Source organism: Acomys minous (genome assembly GCF_964271855.1).
Source record: "Acomys minous genome assembly, chromosome: 11".
Taxonomy (NCBI): Eukaryota; Metazoa; Chordata; class Mammalia; order Rodentia; family Muridae; genus Acomys; species Acomys minous.
The window spans coordinates 56798242-56817993 of record NC_140492.1 but is presented as its reverse complement, the minus strand read 5'-3'; the positions used below and the strand labels follow the sequence as shown (position 1 = coordinate 56817993).

At 52.1% G+C, this 19752-nt stretch overlaps 1 protein-coding gene across 6 annotated transcripts in view; it reads left to right on the top strand.

The window, feature by feature from the left end:
• The window catches only part of MYLK (myosin light chain kinase), a 247120-nt gene that overhangs the window by 159666 nt on the left and 67702 nt on the right, over positions 1 to 19752 (top strand). For 4 of the 6 annotated variants that reach the window (XM_084802385.1, XM_084802386.1, XM_084802384.1 and 1 more), the window contains exons 15-18: positions 1366 to 1437; positions 1863 to 2920; positions 9879 to 9995; positions 19191 to 19277. In XM_084802385.1, the coding sequence (XP_084658511.1) occupies positions 1366 to 1437; positions 1863 to 2920; positions 9879 to 9995; positions 19191 to 19277 (1334 nt within the window). Of the gene's footprint in view, positions 1 to 1365; positions 1438 to 1862; positions 2921 to 9878; positions 9996 to 10276; positions 10423 to 19190; positions 19278 to 19752 lie in introns of those variants that run through there. The other 2 variants (XM_084802387.1, XM_084802388.1) reach the window with 2 other exon arrangements.

Below are 19752 nucleotides of genomic sequence, written 5' to 3'. Positions count from 1 at the left end.
CACCAGACAGACTGAGGTAGATGTAGCACTGTGGAAGCAGGGGGCATGGGCAGGTATTCCCAGATTCAAGATGCAGGTGCCTAGCAGGTGGACCCGTACACGTGTGTGTGTGTGTGTGTGTGTGTGTGTGTCCACACTTGTGGTTAAGGCACACATGTATACAGACACACTAAGAAACACACAAAGATCCCAGAGCAAGACCTGTGTGCAGGCCGGCCACAAGTCTTGTATGTAGGTAGACCCAGGTCCCAGCCCCTGTCCCTTCTAGTTAGCTCTGCTAGCTGTCACTTAACCTGCATGTGCTCTGTTTGTCTTGTAAAAACAGTGTTGCCTCTAATCCGTTAGAACCATAGAGGAGATGAGGCAGGTTATGTAAGGAAGAGGTCCCAGAGCTGACAGCTGGGATGTCTATCATAGGGTCTGGAAGAGTCACTCAGAACCAGCAACAAGGTATCCAGGGGATTGTGTGGGACCTGAGGGTCCCAACACTGCTTTGCACAATCCCCACGGTCCCTTCCCTACACTTCCCAAACCAAGCTGGCCTGCTGTAGAGAGCAAGGCAAAACATGTGTCCACAGGGCCTGAGGGCCCTGCATGGTAATTCCTAGACATCACTTTGAAAAACCAGCAGAGGGCAGCCTCGCAGGCCTGAGGGCTCATCTGCTTTGAATCCGCTCTGCTAACCCCTCAGCGCCCCCCCCCCCCCCCCCGCCTGAGAAGAGGGGCCTCAGCCGGGCCATGAACCCCTGGAGGCCGAACAGCTCTGTGATTGTAAAGACTCCAGAGCCCTCCCCACCTGAAGGAAGAAAAGAAAGGGCCACCCATGTTGGGAGACATGCTTGTTAGGTTTTTAACACGCTATGTTCTGGTTAATGGGGGAGGCTGGGATTGTCTTCAAGGAGAATCCAGCCACTGTGGAAGTGACTGTCACGGCTTTGAGGGTCTATGGAATCGAGTCAGGTCACTGGGCTGATGAGCAAAGCCTGTCTGCATAGACCAGTGCCTCGCCACAGCCTCCGGCAGCCTTTATTCTTGGACCAGGGTATGTGATTGATAGTCTTAAGGAAGGATTTCCACTTGTAGACGCTGATCTTTGCTGTTGTCCCAGATAGTTCGTTCCCCTTCCCCCTCTTTTTAATCCAGAACTGTAAAAATCAAGGTTGACCACGGGATGAGAGTGCTACCCTAAATCAAAGTCTGGGATGGATGCCACAGCTAAGCCCTAGGCTTCCTTCATCCTCTGTGGCCCATCAGCCCATGACCCAAGTCTCCACTTTCCTTGCACCCCCTTCCAGCCCTGAGCTGAATAGGTCCTTTGCCCAGGGAGCCTCATAGTCCTCACTGTACTACCCTTGACTTCGTCAGGAACCGGGTTGGCGAGTGCAGCTGCCAGGTATCGCTGATGCTGCAGCACAGTCCTGCAAGAGCCCCACTACGGTGAGTGCCCCCCCCCCCAGGAGTTGCCCAGCCAGGCCCCTGCACCCTCCTCCTGGCCTTGAAGCCTGGGATTGTTTGTGTCCTCCCACTGAGGCTCCCAGAGCCAAAGGGAAAGATTGGGAGGGGGTGAAGGAGGGAGGGCAGAGGAAGCCAAAGGAGGGGGTGATGTGCGTTTCTTTTTTCTTTTTTTGCACACACCCTTATAAGGCTACTGAAGTCATTACCGATATAATAAACCAACTAGGCAAGTGAGCGCCTCTCACCAATGTTCCCTTCTATAAACACAGCCTGGCCGGGCCCCCACGTCCCCTTACCCCTCCTCCCTACCCTCCGCCCTCAGGGATTTGCTCTCCCCTGACGTCTCTGCCTTACCCAGCCCCTTTTCCTCCTGCTACTTTCCCCTTTTCCTTCACTGGTTGTTGCAGGGGGCGGGAGCCTGCCGGCCGTGAGGGCCTCTGTGGTGGAGGAGTTGGTGCTCTTGGTGATGGTGACCCTGATGGGACCCTGAGGCCTGGCAGGCCAGCAAGAGGGCACGGTTGGCCAGAGGAGGGAGACAGGGAAGACGACGTGAGGGGGCTGTTGAAGAGACGGGTGGAGACCAGGCTGCACACGGAAGAGGCCATCCGCCAGCAGGAGGTGGGGCAGCTGGACTTTCGTGACCTCCTGGGAAAGAAGGTGAGTACCAAGGCAGTATCAGAAGAAGACTTGAAGGAGATCCCAGCTGAGCAGATGGATTTCCGCGCCAACCTTCAGCGGCAAGTGAAGCCAAAGACTGTATCCGAGGAAGAGAGGAAGGTTCATAGTCCCCAGCAGGTTGACTTCCGCTCTGTCCTAGCCAAGAAGGGAACCCCTAAGACCCCCGTTCCTGAGAAGGCACCACCTCCGAAAGCTGCCACCCCAGACTTTCGCTCAGTGCTAGGTGGCAAGAAAAAGTCACCCGCCGAGAATGGCAGCAACAACACCGAGGTCTTGAACGTCAGGGCTGGGGAAAGCCCCACACCTGTAGGCAATACACAGCCGGTTGGGGCCCCGAAACCCACAGGCAATGCCAAACCTGCTGCTGAGAGCCCAAAACCCATAGCCAACGCACAGCCCGCGGGGTCCCCGAGAACCATAGGCAATGCACAGCCGGCCGAGACCCAGAAGCCGGTGGCCAATGCCCGGCCTGCTGAGACCCAGAAGCCGGTGGCCAATGCCCGGCCTGCTGAGACCCTGAAGGCCGCTGGGAGAGAAGAACTCAAGGAGGTTAAGAATGATCTGGACTGTAAGAAAGGGCATGTCGGAGCCACAGGCAACGAGAAAAGACCCGAGAGCCAAGGCTCGGCCCCAGTCTTCAAGGAAAAGCTACAAGATGTCCATGTGGCTGAGGGGGAGAAGCTGCTACTCCAGTGCCAGGTGACCTCTGATCCCCCCGCCACTGTCACCTGGACACTGAATGGAAAGACACTCAAGACCACAAAATTCATCATCCTCACCCAGGAAGGTAAATGAGGCTGAGGGCAGGGAAGCTGGGGAGCCCGTACTTACACAGGTCACTGTCAAAGCGTGGACGTGCAGTCTGCTTGATGGGCACTTGTAGCCATGGCCTGAGTGGACTAGCCATCCCTGTCCCCTCTCACTTACAGGATAGGCTCCCTGCTGAGGGACCTTAGGCGCATACATGATCCTACTGTGGATGAGAGTTGGGCTTCTGATCTGTGTGGTCCACGCTGTGTCTTGGTGTCTGTCTGGCAAAGCCCTCTCCTGGCACCCCACCCAGGTCTCCTGTGAGCAGACATGGAACTGGGTGTCCAACATGTCTCCCCCGCCCCCATGGAGAGAACTGTGCTTGCAGACTGGGAAATGTGGGGACATGGAACTGAGGTCCGCTGTGGGGGCCCTGAGCCCATTACTGATGGAGAAGTTTAGGAAATAGTAGTGAGTGATGGCATGCTGGTATGGAGCTAGGGGTTGGCGTCAGCAACAGCTCAGTCTTGAGGACATCATGGGTCTGAAGGGACCTGTGGGCAAGCCAAACACTCAGTACAGCCCCGTGGCTGTGCTCACTCGGGACAGAGCTGCTCGCTTCCTAATTTGGATGAGACTTTTGTTTGCTGGTGTTTCGCATTCTTGGTTGGAGGGTGGTGCAAGTCCTGCCACCCATGGCCACTGGAGTTCTCAAATGAGCCAGTTTACAGGGGAGTGAGGGGGAGTTATCCCCAGTCTCTTGATGTGGTTTATTGTTCTTTTATATTTATTTATTTATTTATTATCTGTGTCTAGATGTGTGTGGGGGAGGGGGAGAATGATTGATTGATTGATTATGAGTGTGGGCACACACTGGCCTAGTGCACGTGTGAAGGTCAGAGGACAACTTGTATGAGTTGGTTCTTTCTTTCCACCATGTGTGTACATTCCCTGGGATGAAACTGAGGTGGGTAGTTCGGGTGGAAAGTACCTTTGCCTGCTCCTGTGTCACCTAGCCAGCCCACAGTGTGGTTTAAGACATTATTATAAATTGTATAAATTGCAAGTCTTACCTGCAACTCCTAGGCCAGACAACATCCCACAGTCCACTGAGGTAGATAGTGGAGGAGGGACAGGGTCCTGCCTGAGATAGAGCTGACCCCAAAGGGTCATGAAGAAGTCCCCAGGATTTGGCATGTGCCTGTCACTGCAGAGGCTGAGAGGAAAGGTCTTAGCAAATGCCAGTGCACTGAGATGCCATCCTTCTCCTCCTCTCCAACTGTCCTCTGGTTACTCCTCTCTCCATCCACTAACCCCCTCACCCCCATCCCACAGCTGCCTACCCCAAAAAACTTGGAAGGAGGAATCGCAGAAAGCAGTGTCCTTGTCCCTTACTCCTCGACTCAGCCAGTGGGATCTAGAGACATATGTGGAGTCTACATGTTGAAGAACCAAAGGCAAAGTGGAAATTTCTGTCCGCAGAGAGATAGTGTAATCCTCTGCTAATGTGTTAACAAAGTAGCCTTTTCACACTGATGTCCCCAGTTTAGCAGCCATCTGTCCCCCTGTGTCTGCAAGCTCTGCCTCTATGATGTCCACACACAGGAGGTCTTAGGGCCACTGTGGTGGTGTGAGAAGCCCAGGACAGTGGATGTTACCCATCTTCCCCCGTTGGGAGGCCCTCACTCAGACAGCTTGGCCAGAAGTGTTTCCCAGCCACCACGTCCAGCGACCTCTCTAGGCAGGATGGAGGACAGCCACATGTAAGTGGTAGAATCCTGCACAACGCTGTCCCTGAGTACACCAACCTCAGGGAAATTGAGGCTTCAAACAGTGGTAAATATGGCTGTTCTCAAAGCCAGAGCCACCAATGGCCACCTATAGGGTTTGCTCAACTGAGCAGTATAAGGCAGACCCAGGCCCTGTTGGCAAAAGTGTTCCTGAGCCACTAGTGGCTGACTTCTCTTGGGGCTGGGTGGCTTAGGGTAATCGTAAGAGCAGAGATGCAACACCATTTCCTTCCAAAAGGAGGGACTAAGGCCTTCAATGACAAGAGAAGGAAGGCTGGACAGCCCAGTACAAGGAGAGAAACTGTGAGAGAGGAGGTGGGCCAAACTAAATTTCAAGTAATATTTCAAAGAAAAAATAGCTTGTTTATATCCAGTTTAATGCCATGTCCAGACTCCATCCTAGACATTTTACATTTTCTGTCTACTTAATCCTCACATTACTAAACATCTTTCTAACAAAGAAATTAGGTAAGTTGTTCAAGGTTGCACAGCTCTTAAGACCACACACTTTTCCCTGGAGGAAGGAGACCTTGAAGTGAGCCTGCCCTTACCACAATAAAGGGTAGAGTGCTTGTTCTTTGAATACTAGCCCTGCCTCCCAAGCCTGTACTGACCAAATCTTTAAGAGGGGTTTTGTCAGAGGGACATGCATCTTAGGGCTTATCAGCTGTCACTCATGAGGTCCAGGAAGGCAGCAAGGTAGCCAGAGATGGGGTGAATCTGCCCCTAGTAGATCTGGCAGAGAGGCCATAGGCCAAGTGCCACAGAGCAGGTCTGAGAGAAGGAGTTGTTGATTGCTAGGAAAATGGATGACTGGTCAGGAAGCCCCTGCACCCTCTGTGAGCCCAGAAAGCAGGCCAGATTTCAGAAGTAGGGAAGTTAGCAGTAAGTGGGCCCTGTACAGAGCTTGGGGCAAGGCTGGCTGCTTGCAAATGAGCCTAGCTGGGCCGGCAATGGTAACTTGGCCCTGGTTCTCAGCCCACATCCTGTCAGAGAATATGTCTAAAAGCAACAGACAGTCATGTGGGAGAGATTTTGGAGTGAGGAATGCTACACATAAAGTTGGGTTTAAGGGTTTTTGACTGACTCCAGGCCAAAGACAAGTATGGAGGTTGCTGAAGAGGTCACGGGGCATGACAGTGAGACCCAGACTGCCAAGGTGAACTTGGCCACAGAGGGAAAGAATCCAGTACAGACATCTGCCATAACACCTACCTGCCTTGAAGGTCAGGGTGATGGCTGGGGCCGGGGGGAGAAGAGGGTGTGGAATGGATTGAGTTCTGTTGGGCCAGAGGGATGTTGTCCCTGAAAGTCGGTGATTTGAGACGATGAGTAGAAAGGGCAGTGCCTGTCTTCCTGTCCCCAGCACCTCCCACCCCTACCTCTGACTGCCCCACCATCTTGTCAGTCTCCCCCTCTATGAAGATTCGCTTCCTCCAGGATACCTTCTCAGACCCCTGTCACTTTAATCAAGAGACACCCACACCCTCTTTGTACCCAATCGATACATAGATCTCAGGGCTCCCACAGCTGGGGGACACCCGTGTAGGAATCCAGGAGCTTCCCTGCTGATCCCCCAGAGCCTCCAGAACAGGAGCACATCCCACCCACTCAGTGCCGAGGGAATCCCTAGAGGAGGCGTGATGGCCATCAGTGGGATTTGACCATTAGGTGGTTCTTGGGGGGTCAGTCAAGTGGAAGTGGCTTAGGGTGTGGGATAGGGTGCCTGTGTTCAGCGGACCATTAGCTAGGCCTGCCCTCCAGGGACAGGCACCTGGGCCTTCCTTTCTAGAATTGTCTTGGCTGTAGGGGACAATGACCCTGGCGTCCAAGCAGGGCTGAGGTAGCATTAAAAGGGCCTTTATCTCTGTGTTGTTTCCTGCCTCCAGGCTGGGCTTCCCCTAGCAAAACAGCTCTCCTAGTCTTGTAACGATGCTTTGTTTTTGTTGCTGTTGTCAAGAGATGATTCATTTTTAATTGCTTTCAGGGTGGAATCTCGTGAAGGCCTTTTCAATCCTGTATAAATTCACCCTACAAATTATACAGTGCCTACTGTATGCAAGGCACTAATGTTTACAATCCCTTTGCTTATATGTAGGATCCATTTGAAGAACTCAGAATTACCTATTTCTTTCTGTCTAGAAACTGTCTGATCTCTTTCAACAACACATATAAACATGTACTGTTGGTTATGCGTTCGTGACCTTGTCTTGCATAGATCCTTCCAGATCCCCAGCTGTGAAAATACCCTCTTGTCACTCAGGGGATTCTCAATAACTTTTTTATTGCAGTTGCATTCCAGACATTAAAGTTATAGCCCTCAGAGATAGCATGGGAGACAGGAGTGTGATTCAGCAATGGCCTTGAGATGGGGTTTGTCTGGGAAGCCCAGGAGAGGTGCAGCTACAGCTAGGGCCTTAGTGGCGACACAAAGGACACTGTGCCCAAGGAAGAAACCCCAGATGAGCAACTGTGTTGGTCAGTGCCTGCCAGCAGGGCTGGTCAGGGAGTCTCACAGAATAATCAGGAGCCTCCAGGGGTTCAGGGAACAGCGCCCCCCCCCTTTAGCCTCAATCCTAGCCCCTTCTCTCCCCTCTCCCCACACACTCAAGAAAGGGAAGATCTGGGGGAGAGAGTCTTCAGTCACAGAAGAGTGGCTCCCCAGCCAGGAGGGGCTCCTGACAGAGCTCCTTCTGAACCACTCAGTCCTGCTTCCCCTCCCCCCTTCCCCTCCCCTCCCCCATCCCCATCTCCTCTTGACTCCCCACCAGGCTGACAGGCTGAGGCTTCCAAAAAAAAAAAAATGTGGGAAACAGTTTTCTTCTGGAGGTCAAGAAGGAGCCGTCCCACAGGAAATACCAGATTCTTCGTCTGGGGTGGCCAGCCTCCAGCCTGCCCACTCTTCCTCCAACACATGCACACATGTGGCCCATGCAGCGGCGGTGGCCAAGCTCTGCTGGGGGTTTGGAGGGCTGGGGAGAGAGGTGGGGTCCTGTTCAGCTATGCCGCTCTTCACCAAGCCATCGCACACCTACCCACTGTGCTTGTCATTTAAGTTTCAGGCCAAAGGCAGCTGGGGACCCAAAATAAAAAACAAACGAACAAAAACAAAAACAAAACCCGAGGACTGAAGCCGGCTGAGACTTGGGGGTGGGGCATAGCAAATGCCCTCCCAGGCCAGGGAAATACAGGGGCAGGTGGGTTTCCTCTGAGCCTTGTCTTTCAGGTGGGATCATCCTCATATCCTCCTTCCCACTGAGGTGAATGGAATAGCTGCCCTCACTCCCTGTCCCTGTGCCTCCCGGGCCTTACTCTCCTGCCAGACTTTCTACACCACTTGCAGCTCAAATCCTTTCTGTTGCAGTTGTGAAGATATCGTGTCACCATGGGAAGACAGAGAGCTTGGAAGGAGGGAGGAAGGGAAGGAGGGAGGGGACACCAGTCAGCTATGCTGTCCCAGGACACAGTGTATCCTTTCCATCTCTCTGGCCTGGGTATGGTTCTGTGGGCCCCCACTGATGCCACCCTTGTTCTCTGAGTCTCCTGGCATCAGCTTTGCGTAACCAGATTGTGTCAGTTAGGGTTTCTGTTGCTGCAAGGAAACACCATGAACAGAAAACAAGTCGGAGAGGAAAAGGTTTAATTCAGCTTGCATGTACACATTGCTGTTCATCACTGAAGGGGGTCAGGACAGGAACTCAAGCAGGGCAGGAACCTGGAGGCAGGAGCTGAGGCAGAGGCCATGGAGGAGTGCTGCTTACTAGCTTGTTTCCATTGGCTGGCTCAGCCTGCTTTCTTACAGCAGCCCAGGACCGGCAGCCCAGGGTGGCACCATCCACAATGGGCTGGGCCATCGCCCCCTATCCCCCCCCCCCCATGGACACTAATTAAGAAGACACCTTACAGCTGGATCTATCTTATGGTGCCATTTCCTCTACTGGGGCTCCTTCCTCTCTGATAACTCTAGCTTGTGTCAAGTTAAGATAAAAGCATGCAGTATGCATAATGTAGCAGAAGGGACAGTAGTGAGGGGTACGCTTTAAAGAGGTTCCCCTGGGAACAGCTGGCCCTCCGGTGCCCAAGGCCTGGAGGTTGTGAGAACCAGTAGCTTACAGACAGCTGGATGGACACAGCTCTGCTCTGCCACTCTCTTGGGATGGCTGGTGCACTGACACTGGGTGGCTCGGGCAGGATACCGTTCAATAGGCCAATTTATGCGTCTCGAGGTAGGACCAAGCAGATGGCCTACACTCCTGGCTGGCCCCGCGGGTCTCATTCTTAGATGGCTTTCCCTCACAAGCCAGAGAGCTGGATGGGGATGGACTGGGTCCCTAAGGTCTTGTATGTGCTCAGCTTGCCTTCCCCGTGTCCACTTCCAGGCCCCCAGAGGTGGGCCTCGGGCAAGTGTAGAGCATGCGGACTGGGAGGAAAGAGGCCATCCTTACCTCTCGCTGAGACGCCAGCAGACCCTAACACTTCCTAAAACGCCATTTGCCACAGTCACAGACCATGGCCACTACCTTCTCACAAGACATCATCCCGAAGGCCAGTGTCCCTGTTAGACAAGGGTTCCTACCCTCTCCTACTCACTCACCTGGTCACTCAAAGCTCCCTTTACCTTGGGCTGGTGAGATGGTTCAATGCGAAAAAAACGCACCTGCCACCAAGCCTGATGACCTGAGTTTAAACTCTGGCACCCACAGAAGGAGAGTACAACCTTCTGAAAGTTGTGATCTGACCTCCACGCACACAGCACAGCAAATGCATGGGGTTTGGTTCGTTTGTTTGTAGGAGGGAAAATTTTTTCCCTTTACCCAGCAGTGTCCCCAGCATCACTGCTAGGTAACTCCTTCCTGGCCACTGTCCCCGGGAGTCTGTGCCTGGCTCCTTAGGCCCTGTGTAAGGGGCAGGCCGTGTGCTCCTGCTTCCTCTTCTTTTCCACTGACAAAGACTCTTTCTCCTGCTGCAGCTTCCCAAAAGGGCTCTCCAGCGGCAGGGTGGGGGAGGGGGGCTTGCTGGGGGAGCTGCTTGGAGTGGTTATCAACAGAGTGTACAGGAGTTCAGAGAGGAGAGGCCCAGATGCCCACGAGCCTCTGCCCTTGCACTTTGAGAAGGGGCTTGTAAAGACACCTGCTGTGCTCCCACTACCAGGCAGGTGCTGAGCCCTTACCTGGTCATTCACAGCACTTCCTGTCCTCCCTTCAGGATCCCTCTTCTCCCTCTCCATCGAGAAGGCGCTGCCTGAGGACAGGGGCTTGTACAAGTGTGTCGCCAAGAATAGCGCCGGCCAGGCCGAGTGTTCCTGCCAAGTCACTGTGGACGGTAAGTCCCGCTTACCCATTGCTACTCCTTCAAATTGTCCCCCAGCCTTACTTCAACATTCATTTGGGGAGACTCAAGCTATCTTTCAAAACCAAAAAACAACAAAAACAAAAAAGTCAAGAAGGAAAGTGATGGCGTCACCTTGATTGCTTGATTGCCTACATAGCCTCTTCCTGAATCCTCTGGCCAGGAAGAGACTCTGTTCACCTTGGCTTCCCCTCCCAGTCCTGACCTCCACACCCAGAACCTTCTGGGCAGGGAAGCCGGGCACAAGGGCACCAGCAACAGAAAGGACACACCCACAGGAAAATGACTCTGGATATTTAACAAACCACAGCAAACAAGCGTGCATAGCGCTGGTGCCCAGGCCCACTGAGGAGCCTTTGCCTGAGGAGACAGTGAGTGTGCAATTGTCCTCCAGGAGAAGGTGAGTCAGGCTGAGGTGGGGAAGAGAGGCATGCAAGGCTACTTCTGCCCAAAGAAAACAGTGACAGTAAGACAGCAGAGAAAAGGGAGGAGAAGCAGGGCAAAGAAAGTGCAGACCCATTAGGAGCAGCGTGGAGTTCCCTGAGTCAGGAAGGGGCAAGGCCTCGCAGCAAAGCATGCCTTTGTGTCTCTTTCCTATCCTCCATGAGGAATGTGGAAATGGATCCTGGGACTAGAACAAACCTTGGGATGGTTTTAGACCAACAGCCTTAGAAATGAAACCCTACCAGGGCCCCTCATGTGCAGGGCGAAGGCTTTTCCTCTGAGCTATATCCTCAGTGATAACACCGTATTTTATGAATGAGAAAAACTGAGGCTGTTCAGAAAGGAAAGGCAGTCTGCAGGAGGCTTCCTGGCTCCCTAAACCCCGAGCCAGAGCAACGCCTGCAGGGCTTTTAATCCAGTGCCTTTTCTTTGTATTTTTATACTTGCCTTGAAATGTCTAAAAAGGTAGTGTCGGGAAAACAGTTTCCTGCCCTTGAAATGCCTGCTTAATAACTGTCAGTATCAGGTCAAAAACTGGTATCCAGATAAGGCATCTGGAAGAACAGCTGTATTGTTCTTCCAACTCCTGAGTGTCAACAGTTGAGTCCTATAATCCTGAACTGTTTTATAGCCATCCCACAGGATGGAGAGTCTTTGTCCTCGCTCTGGATTTTGCAGTCCTGCTTCCTGGTCACAAAGCAGAGATCTGGGGTACATAATAAACGGGAGGAAAGACTCGGTGTCTTCTAAAGGCAAGCGTCTTTTGAAGACGCACAGTTGCAAAGTAAATAAGTCGTTGCTAGCCGATAGTTCTAGAGTTCCTAGGAATGACTTGTGGCCAACTCAGATCAGATGCATGCTGGGAGGCTCCTGCTTATTACTCTGTGTGTCTCTTCTCACCTGCCTGTCACCACTTAGGTCAGAGTCCTGCTGCCCCCTGTCCAAGTGGTTCCTTCCTGGAAACTGATTTCCAAGGGCCCCACTGGGGGCTCCTGGCTGATCCCTCCCACTCAGAAGTGGCCAGCCTGCCAATGAGGTTATCTGCTGGCCTCTTGAGCTCCCATTTGCACAGCCACCTGCAGGCAAGAGAGCAATTTGTTCCCCTTATCTGTAGAGTGTCAGCACCTTTTCCAGATTTGTTTGCAAAGAGCAATTTCCTTTTCCCTTTCACAATATTTCTAGGAGGTTTTGTTTGGTTTGGATTTTTTTGTTTTGTTTTGTTTAGGCGACTCATTCACTCTGAAACTTAAGAGGCGTTGTTTGCTCAGGAGGTGTGCCCAGAGACTCTTTGCTGTCTCTGCTCATCTTGATGATGGCTACCAGCTATTCTCCAGTCCCTTGGAAATCAGAATTCGGCCCCTGGCTACAAATGAGGAGCTGTGTCTTTGAAGGATAGCTAGAGATATTAGCTGAGATAGCGATCACAGCTCGGCTCACACTTAATTGGTCTTGATCTGGTTCTGTTTGCAGAAAGGAAAAGGAGCAGCCCTCCACCCCACCCCACCCCACCTCCCCCTTCCCTTGCTGTTGTACTTGGAGATGTGCGGTCATCTTCTGGATGAGCTTCTTGTTACACTTGACTTTGTTTTCCCACCAAGAACCACTGCCAGGCAAAAGGGAAGGACCTCAGGCTCCCTAACGGCTCCCTTGCCTTTATGGCACCTTTCTGCCTCCTTTGGCCTAGGGGTTTTGCCAAGCTGAGTAACTGCCTGTCTTTTGTCCTTCTCTCAGAGATCTGACTGACCATCCTTTGCTACTGTCAAAGTCAGATATGTGGGTGTGGGGGGAGGAGCAAGAGCATCTTTCTAAAAAGTGGGATCCATGGTCTTAGTCAAATTCTAAAAGGAGTGGATGTGTGCCACCTTAGGGAGGCCAAAGCAACAGGACCACAAGTTCAAGACCAGCACACGAGACTGCCTCAACAAAGAAATAAAAATAAGAGCCATGCCTTTAATCCCAGCACTCGGGAGATCTAGGCAGGAGGATCTCTGTGACTTTGAGGCCAGCCTGGTCTACAGAGCGAGACCAAGACAGCCAAGGATACACAAAAAAACCTTGTCTCATAAAATAAATCATCATCATCATCATCATCATTATCACCATCATCTCTGTGTAGTCCTGGATGTCTTGAAACTCATTCAGTAGACAAAGCTAGCCTCAAACTCAGAGATCCTCCTGCCTCTGCCTCCAGAGTGCCAGAATGTGCCGCCATGCCTGGCAAGTGTTCTGTTTCTTATAAGGCAGGAGGGGCAACCTATAGAATGCAGCATGTCTGGCTATCAACATCACTACTTGGGTCATTTTCCTATGAAAAGGGGCATTTGTTCCCTTTGTTATTAATGGTCATAATGCCCTTCCTTCCAAACTCAGCAGAAGGTTAAGTGTCTACTTGTTCCACCCAGAAGGGTACTGAGCAGCTGACTTTTAATGTACTTCATCTTTTCAGTTTCTAACTAGGGGGCAGGCTACTTTTCCCAAGGAGGTCAGCAAAGCTGACTGACAAGAAGCACTAGCCCCACCCAGTACATTGCAATGTACATTGTTCTGATAGAGCTCAGTGTCTGATCCTGCCAGACCCTTCCGTAGGCTGTTTCTGGTCAGGGAATTACTATGTCAAGACACTTCTGAGAGACCTTGACCTCCATTTCTGCCAAGAAGTTCTTTCTGCTCAAGGGACTGAGTATTTAACCCCTATGATTCTCTCCCAGCTCAGGCCTCCCATCCTCAAGTGCCCTAGCCACAGCATTCAGCCTTAGAGCAGGGCTGCACAACCACAAAAGATCACAAGTCTTTGCGTAGGGGGAGCACGTATCAGCGGCGCCCAGATCAGCATCCATCCATCCAACAAATATTTAGGTGTGCACCCAGCCAGGCACAGCTCAAGGAGCTGATGTTGCTGAGAATAAACAGAAAATGTTTCTCATCTCAGGACTTGACACGGGTGCATGTGTCTGTGTGTGTGAGTGTGTGTGTTTGTGTACACATGTGTGCCCACATGTGTGAATATGAAGGTATGTCTGTATGAGAGTGTGTATATCTGTGTATTGTAGGAGTGTGTGTGTTGTAAGTATGTGTGTCTGTATGCACATGTGTGCCCATGTGTGTGAATATGAGGGTATGTCTGTATGAGCGTGTGTGTATCTGTGTATGTGTGTGTGACTATGTGACTATGTGTCTATATGTGAATATGTGTATGTGTGACTGTGTGTGCATATGTGTGTTTATGTGTGTGTGTGTGTGTTGTATGTGTGTGTGTGCATGCTTACATATGCACTTAAATCCCATGTGATACAAGGCAAGCACAGGCAGGTGATAGGGAGCACTGCGTCAGGAAAGGGTTGCTGAGGACTACTGTAGAATGAACATTTGAATAGAGATCTGCAAGAAGTAAGGACAGAACTTGCAGAAGTAAGAGAAAAGAGGTGAGAGAAAGGCACAGTGAGGCTGTGGGCAGTGTGGGAAGAAGCTGCAGGCTGCTGGGCCAGGCAGCAGTGCAGAAGGCCAAGAAACAAGGCTAACGAGGGCCAGGGACTGCTCACCGAACCCACATGGAGAGATCACCAAGTTCCTGACTGAAGATAAGACCAGAGAGAGATGAGGAGGGTACAGTGCTGAGAGGTAGGGGCAGTCGGGGGTCTGCAAAGGGGCGTGGGATGAATGCCCTTAAGAAGAAAGATAACCTGGAAGCCACATGGTCAAGATTCTAGAAAGAAAAGTATGACCAACGAGGCAGATGCTGCTGCCATTGATACAGCTCGGCCTGGTCACTGACCATTGGGAAGAACAGTGCAGAGCTCATTAGTGACCCTGACCAGAGGGATTCAGGAGAATGGCAGTAATGTCACTCTTATTAAATACATAGAGACCGGTCACCTGCTGGGTGGGAACCTAAACCCAAGTACTTGCTCCCAACCACTGTGGTCAGCTGACTGACTGTCGCTGAGCAGAAGCCAACCTGCCTTGGCCTGAGTCCTGCCGTGCCCCTTGACCCTCTCCTGCTTTCACATTTGTTCTTTAAATCCGCATGTGCGGCTAGTTAGGATTCAGTTGAACTCAATCAGACTGCTGTTTTTGTAGCTCTGAGCACTTGAGTAGCTGTTAGCCAGAGGATTGTGCTGAGTTTAAGACTGGCCTGGGCTGTGTGGCAAGTTCCAGCCAGTTTGGGCTACAGCATGTCTGCAAAACCAGGAGAGAAAAGGAGGGTAGAAAAGGGGAGGGAGGGAAGGAAGCAACTTACATAATTTAAACATTGATGAGCATTATGGCTCTGCCTGCTGTGAGCACAGGACAGACACATATGCATGTGCAAGCGTGGGATGAATACCTAATAAATAGCACCCGTTATTTTGATTTTTCATTACACTTTATTATGTATTTGAGAGCTTGGGGCATGTCATAGAGTATGTGTAGAGCTAAGAGGACAATTTTCAGGACTCATTTCTCTCCTTCCACTGTTTGGGTCCCAGGGATCAAACTCAGATCCTCCAGCACGATGGCAAGTGTTTTTACCCACTGAGGTGCCTTGCTGGCTCCACACCCATTAACCGCTCCTCACTTCTCCTTTGCGCTTCTGGTGAGCTGGTGGGTTTCTCCTAACTAGGAAGGCTCCCTTTCCACCGTCTAGGAGCTCATCCAAGGCCCCATCGCCACAAAACAAAACAGCCAGGGAAGAAGAAATGATCCACCCCAGAAGGTGTGGGAGCCTCGCCCCTTGCTTTGCCCTTCCTGGAGTCCCCCGAGTTCAAGCCTCCTCCCAGAAGCTTCTCAAAGTCTCCTGCTCCCTTGCCTAGGGTCAGAGTCCAGATCTAACTTCCTGTGAGAGAAACCAAAACCAAAACCAAACACAAGACAAACACAACAAAACAACAACAAAAGCCCTATCCCGGGCCTGAATCCTAGCCCAGCACTGAAAGGGGTGAGACATTGTCCATGTAAGGGCAAATCTGCTGGTCACTTTAAGGTGCTCCCCCCACCCCCTCCCCGACACTTTTCCACACCTCTATCTTCTACCCCCATACTTTCTTAGGGACACAACGAGGCCAGCAAAGGACTCCAGCCCTGAGGCCCAGATCTCGAAATAAAATCCAGTTTCATCACAAATGATTAAAATAGACAGAAAATACAAGCTGCTCTTAAACTTTTATTACTATTATTTTTGTCCCCTGGGCAGCATGTGAGGACAAAGCTGGTTTTGATTAGGCATTTGGTCTTCCCAGCCCACTCTCCACTGCGATTCTCACAGTGGCCCAGCTGCTCAGTATCCCTGGCTGGGCCCCATGCTGCATGCACAGCCCCCACATGACTAGCACTTTAGAGGGTGCTGCTCCCCCCAACCTTGGTCCTCTGGGTTTGGAAGAGAAATTTGAGCCCCTTTTCTTCACGGCCTCATGGGAAGATAAGTTGCAGCGAGTGGAATGTCTTAAAGCCAGCCCAATGTGCACTCCAGGCAAAGTGCTCACACCTCCAGGGCGCCTCAGTCCCTGAGTGCCAAGGACACTGAGGCAGGCAGAGCTGGGAGCAGGGCTTTCTGAGGTTGGAGGATGCTAAAGCCCATTACGAGAAGGTGAGGGAACATGGTTAACAAAAAGAATGAAGGCTGGGCGTGGTGGCGCATGCCTTTAATCCCAGCACCCGGGAGGCAGAGGCAGGCCGATAGCTGTGAGTTCGAGGTCAGCCTGGTCTACAAAGTGAGTCCAGGACAGCCGAGGCTACACAGAGAAACCCTGTCTCGAAAAACCAAAACCCAAAACCAACAAGAAAAGAATGGGTTCCCTTAGGTAAACGGTGTTTTTGGTCTCTCCAAGTCTGTGCCTTGCCTTCTCTGCACTTTGGGATGCAGTGAGCTAGAAAAGATCCAAGTTCCCTCTCTACAGCTACAGAAGCAAAGATGTGGGGGTTCTGGGGGGGGTGCCAATGGCTAAGACAGAATGAGAACTTTCCCCCTTTTTGGTCCCAACTTGCATGAAAATAGCTTCCATCATGACCCACAAGGAAAGGCATCCCAGGCCCCCACCACTCTCTTTCAGAAGCCAGAAAACTGGGCCTCTCACCTTTGCTTGCTCATGCCTCAGAAGGAATTTTGCTCCTTCTTTCCCAGAATAAAGCTCCTCTCTGCTCTGGAACTTACCAGGGGAAAAATGCTGAATCAGGAGCGCAGTACTATGTGCTCCCCTTTTCCTGAGAAGGGGAAAACAAGCGAAGACACACATTTCTTCCCTTTTCTTTCTTTCTTTCTTTCTCTCTTTTTCTTTTTTCTTTTCTTTTTTTTTTTCTTTTCTTTCTTTTTTTTTCCTGTTTTTGGTTTTTTGAGACAGGCTTTCTCTGTGTAGCCTTGGCTGTCCTGGACTCACTCTGTAGACCAGGCTGGCCTTGAACTTGCAGCAATCCCCCTGCCTCTGCCTCCCAAGTGCTAGGATTACAGGCGGGTGCCACTGTGGCCTGCTGACAGACATGTCTGAATGGTACCTTTCTTTAAGGTCCTGGGGGTCTTTCTGTTCTATATATCCATGGAACTGGTACCCTGGAGTGGGGCCAGCAACTTGAGACTTTGTCAGCTCCAGACAACAGGAGCCCTGGGGCTCCTTCGCTCTCATGGAGGTGGCAGGATGTGGGCACCACACTATGTGGGAGGCCTCATGGTATCAAGGTTGTCAGATGCTGCTTAAAAGGGTCTCTCTCACCTTTGTCCCTTTACCCTTATCCCATCATCATAAACCACTAGAGTCCTAATTAAAGCCCAGGCAGAACCCTTGCCATAGTTGTGGCTTTGGGTCGCCTTCAGCGAGCAATTGACCTTGATAGCCTTCAGTTGTCACCTTGCTGAGCCTGTATGTGCCCACATGCAGCCTCCATCACTGGATTGCCCAGATCAGAGAAAGGACAGGCACGTAACGGAGGAGGCCTAGCTGGTGTTAAGCTTCAGAAATAAGACCTAAGTAGAAGGGGCTGTGTGGACAGACCACGTTCTAGAACGTGGGACGCCGGTGTCACCTAGGAGAAATGCAACCAGGAAAGCAGTTAAAGTGTATGTCCCCAACCCTGACAGTCTAGCACCACTCCTCACAGGGAGCCTGGTCTGGACAAGGCCAGCTGAGGCTGCCCATCCTGGAGGCAGGGACAGCCTGTGAACCCTTCTTCTCCAGCCAAGCCACAAGAATGTGGCCAGAGCCCAGGCTGGAAAATCCCCTCCTCCCTCTGAACTTCCTCCTTGGGAGCAGGAAATGAAGGATGAGGAGGACAGGAAGGGGTGTAGGGGGGAGGTGCCTCCCACCCTCTCCCCAAAGGGCAGCAAAGAAAACACAAGCGCCAATGGCCATTGAGCCAGCAGCTTCTGCTCTAAGTCCTGGGTGGTTTCCCCACAAAGTTTGAAAGTCCAGTCTCATGGAAATCCAGGGAGAGCATTTTTCTGCCAAGTATCACCCAGCCAGCAGTGCCATTCACCTCTGTCCACAAGATCCCCCTCCCCCCAATACCGTACCCATGGCCAGCGTTATCTTAACATGGAAGAAGGAATTTGCTGCCCAGCACCACTCAATGGCCACTGCAGGATTCACAGGCCTGCCTTGAGAAGGACCGCAAATGCCCTAAATGAGTCCCAGCCTCAGTCTCAGAGACTCTGTAAGCAGTGGCCTGCTCAGAAACCAACCTTCATCTGGCCAGGCCTAGCTCAGTGCAAAAGCAAGTCTCAGAATCAAAGGCCACGCACGACACCCTTTAGTCCATGAGCCCAAAGGTAGGGGACCCAGGCTTCTTTCCTCTGTGAGGCCCCTCCATTTGCAGAGAGCCTTTGAAATGTAGAACATTCAGATAAGTACATTGAGGCCCAGTGGGGGCTAGGAGAGCAAAAAGACTTGGGGACCAGCCGAGCCACCTGAGTTTCCACCCAGCAGGGCGGATAGAAGCAGATGCTGAGACTCGGAGCCAAACTTTGGAGTGGAGTACAGGGGGTTATATGGAAGAGTTGGAGGATACAGGGACCTGGAGGGGACAGGAGTTCTACAAGGAGGGCAGGGGGACAGACCTGCAGAGACTGATGCACCAACCAAGGGCCACGCGTGGTGAGGCCCTAGACTCCGCTGCTCAGACATAGTCAATAGGCAGCACAGTCTCCTTGTGAGTCCCATAATACGGGGAGGAGGGGCTGCCTCTGCCCTGGACTCTGGTGCCCACTTGTTGATCTCTTCCCCCTGGCAGGGCAGAGGAAGAGGATGCAGGCAGTCCAGATGGGACTTGATAGGCTGGGGTCAGATGGTAGAGGAGGAGGAGGACTCCCCCTTTTCTGAGGACTAGGGGAGGGAGTGGGGCTGGGAGGAGACAGGGGAGGGGGCTACAATCGGATTTAAAGTAAAATAAAAATAAAGTTGAGGGCCTCAGCCCGGCTAGGTGGTCTTAGTCCTGGCAGTCTCTGCTGCTACAGCAGAGAGCGGTAACTAGCTCCCCAGCCTGGCCATCCATCCTGCTGGGTGACTGTCCTGGCCACCTGATTTATCAGGCCCATTCAGCAAGCTCTCCTTCTTTGGTGCTCCCCTGAGGAAGGGCCCACTGCAGGCGCCACTCGGTGGGGCACAGCGGGCCTCTGAGTGGAATGTCTGTGGGGTGGGTGGGCCAACTAGGGTCCAAGGTAGGCTTCTGATTGAGGTGCCTCCTCTCCTCAGCTCCCTAGACAGCTACTGACTGGTGTTTATGTTCCTTTTTTTTTTTTTTTTTTCTTTTCTTTTGTTCCAGATGCTCGGTCAAGTGAGAACACCAAGGCCCCGGAGATGAAATCCCGGAGAGCCAAGAGCTCTCTTCCCCCTGTGCTAGGAACAGAGAGTAAGTGTCGTTCGGCTTCACCATACAAAGGCAGGCGTGGTGGCAGAGCCTCCTGGTCACCAGCTCTGCCCCTAACTCCTTGAGAAGAGGACAGGCTTCTGCCCACCTCCCAAAGGGCCCTACGTCCTCCTGATTGCTAACCCGTGCCACTACCTCAACCCGTGCCGCTACCATCCCCTGCCATCTCGACACCCCATCAGAGTTCCACGTGCCCTTTATCTTCCCAACCACAGCCCTCCCCACCTCCCGCCTCACGGTTTGTGTCACTTATACCCCTGGGGGAACTGTTCCTCTCCTTTAAGTTGATTCTGTCCTGTCAAGGGAACCCTCCTAAGCTGACTCTCTGCCCTTGTGGCATCAGCAGGAAGGCCCAATGGTCCCCAGTGCCTACAGACTCCCACTGGTGAGCGTCTAGTGTGTCCCTGGCCTGGACAAACCTGTTGCACTGCGTGTGCACAGGTGCAGCCCCATGTGC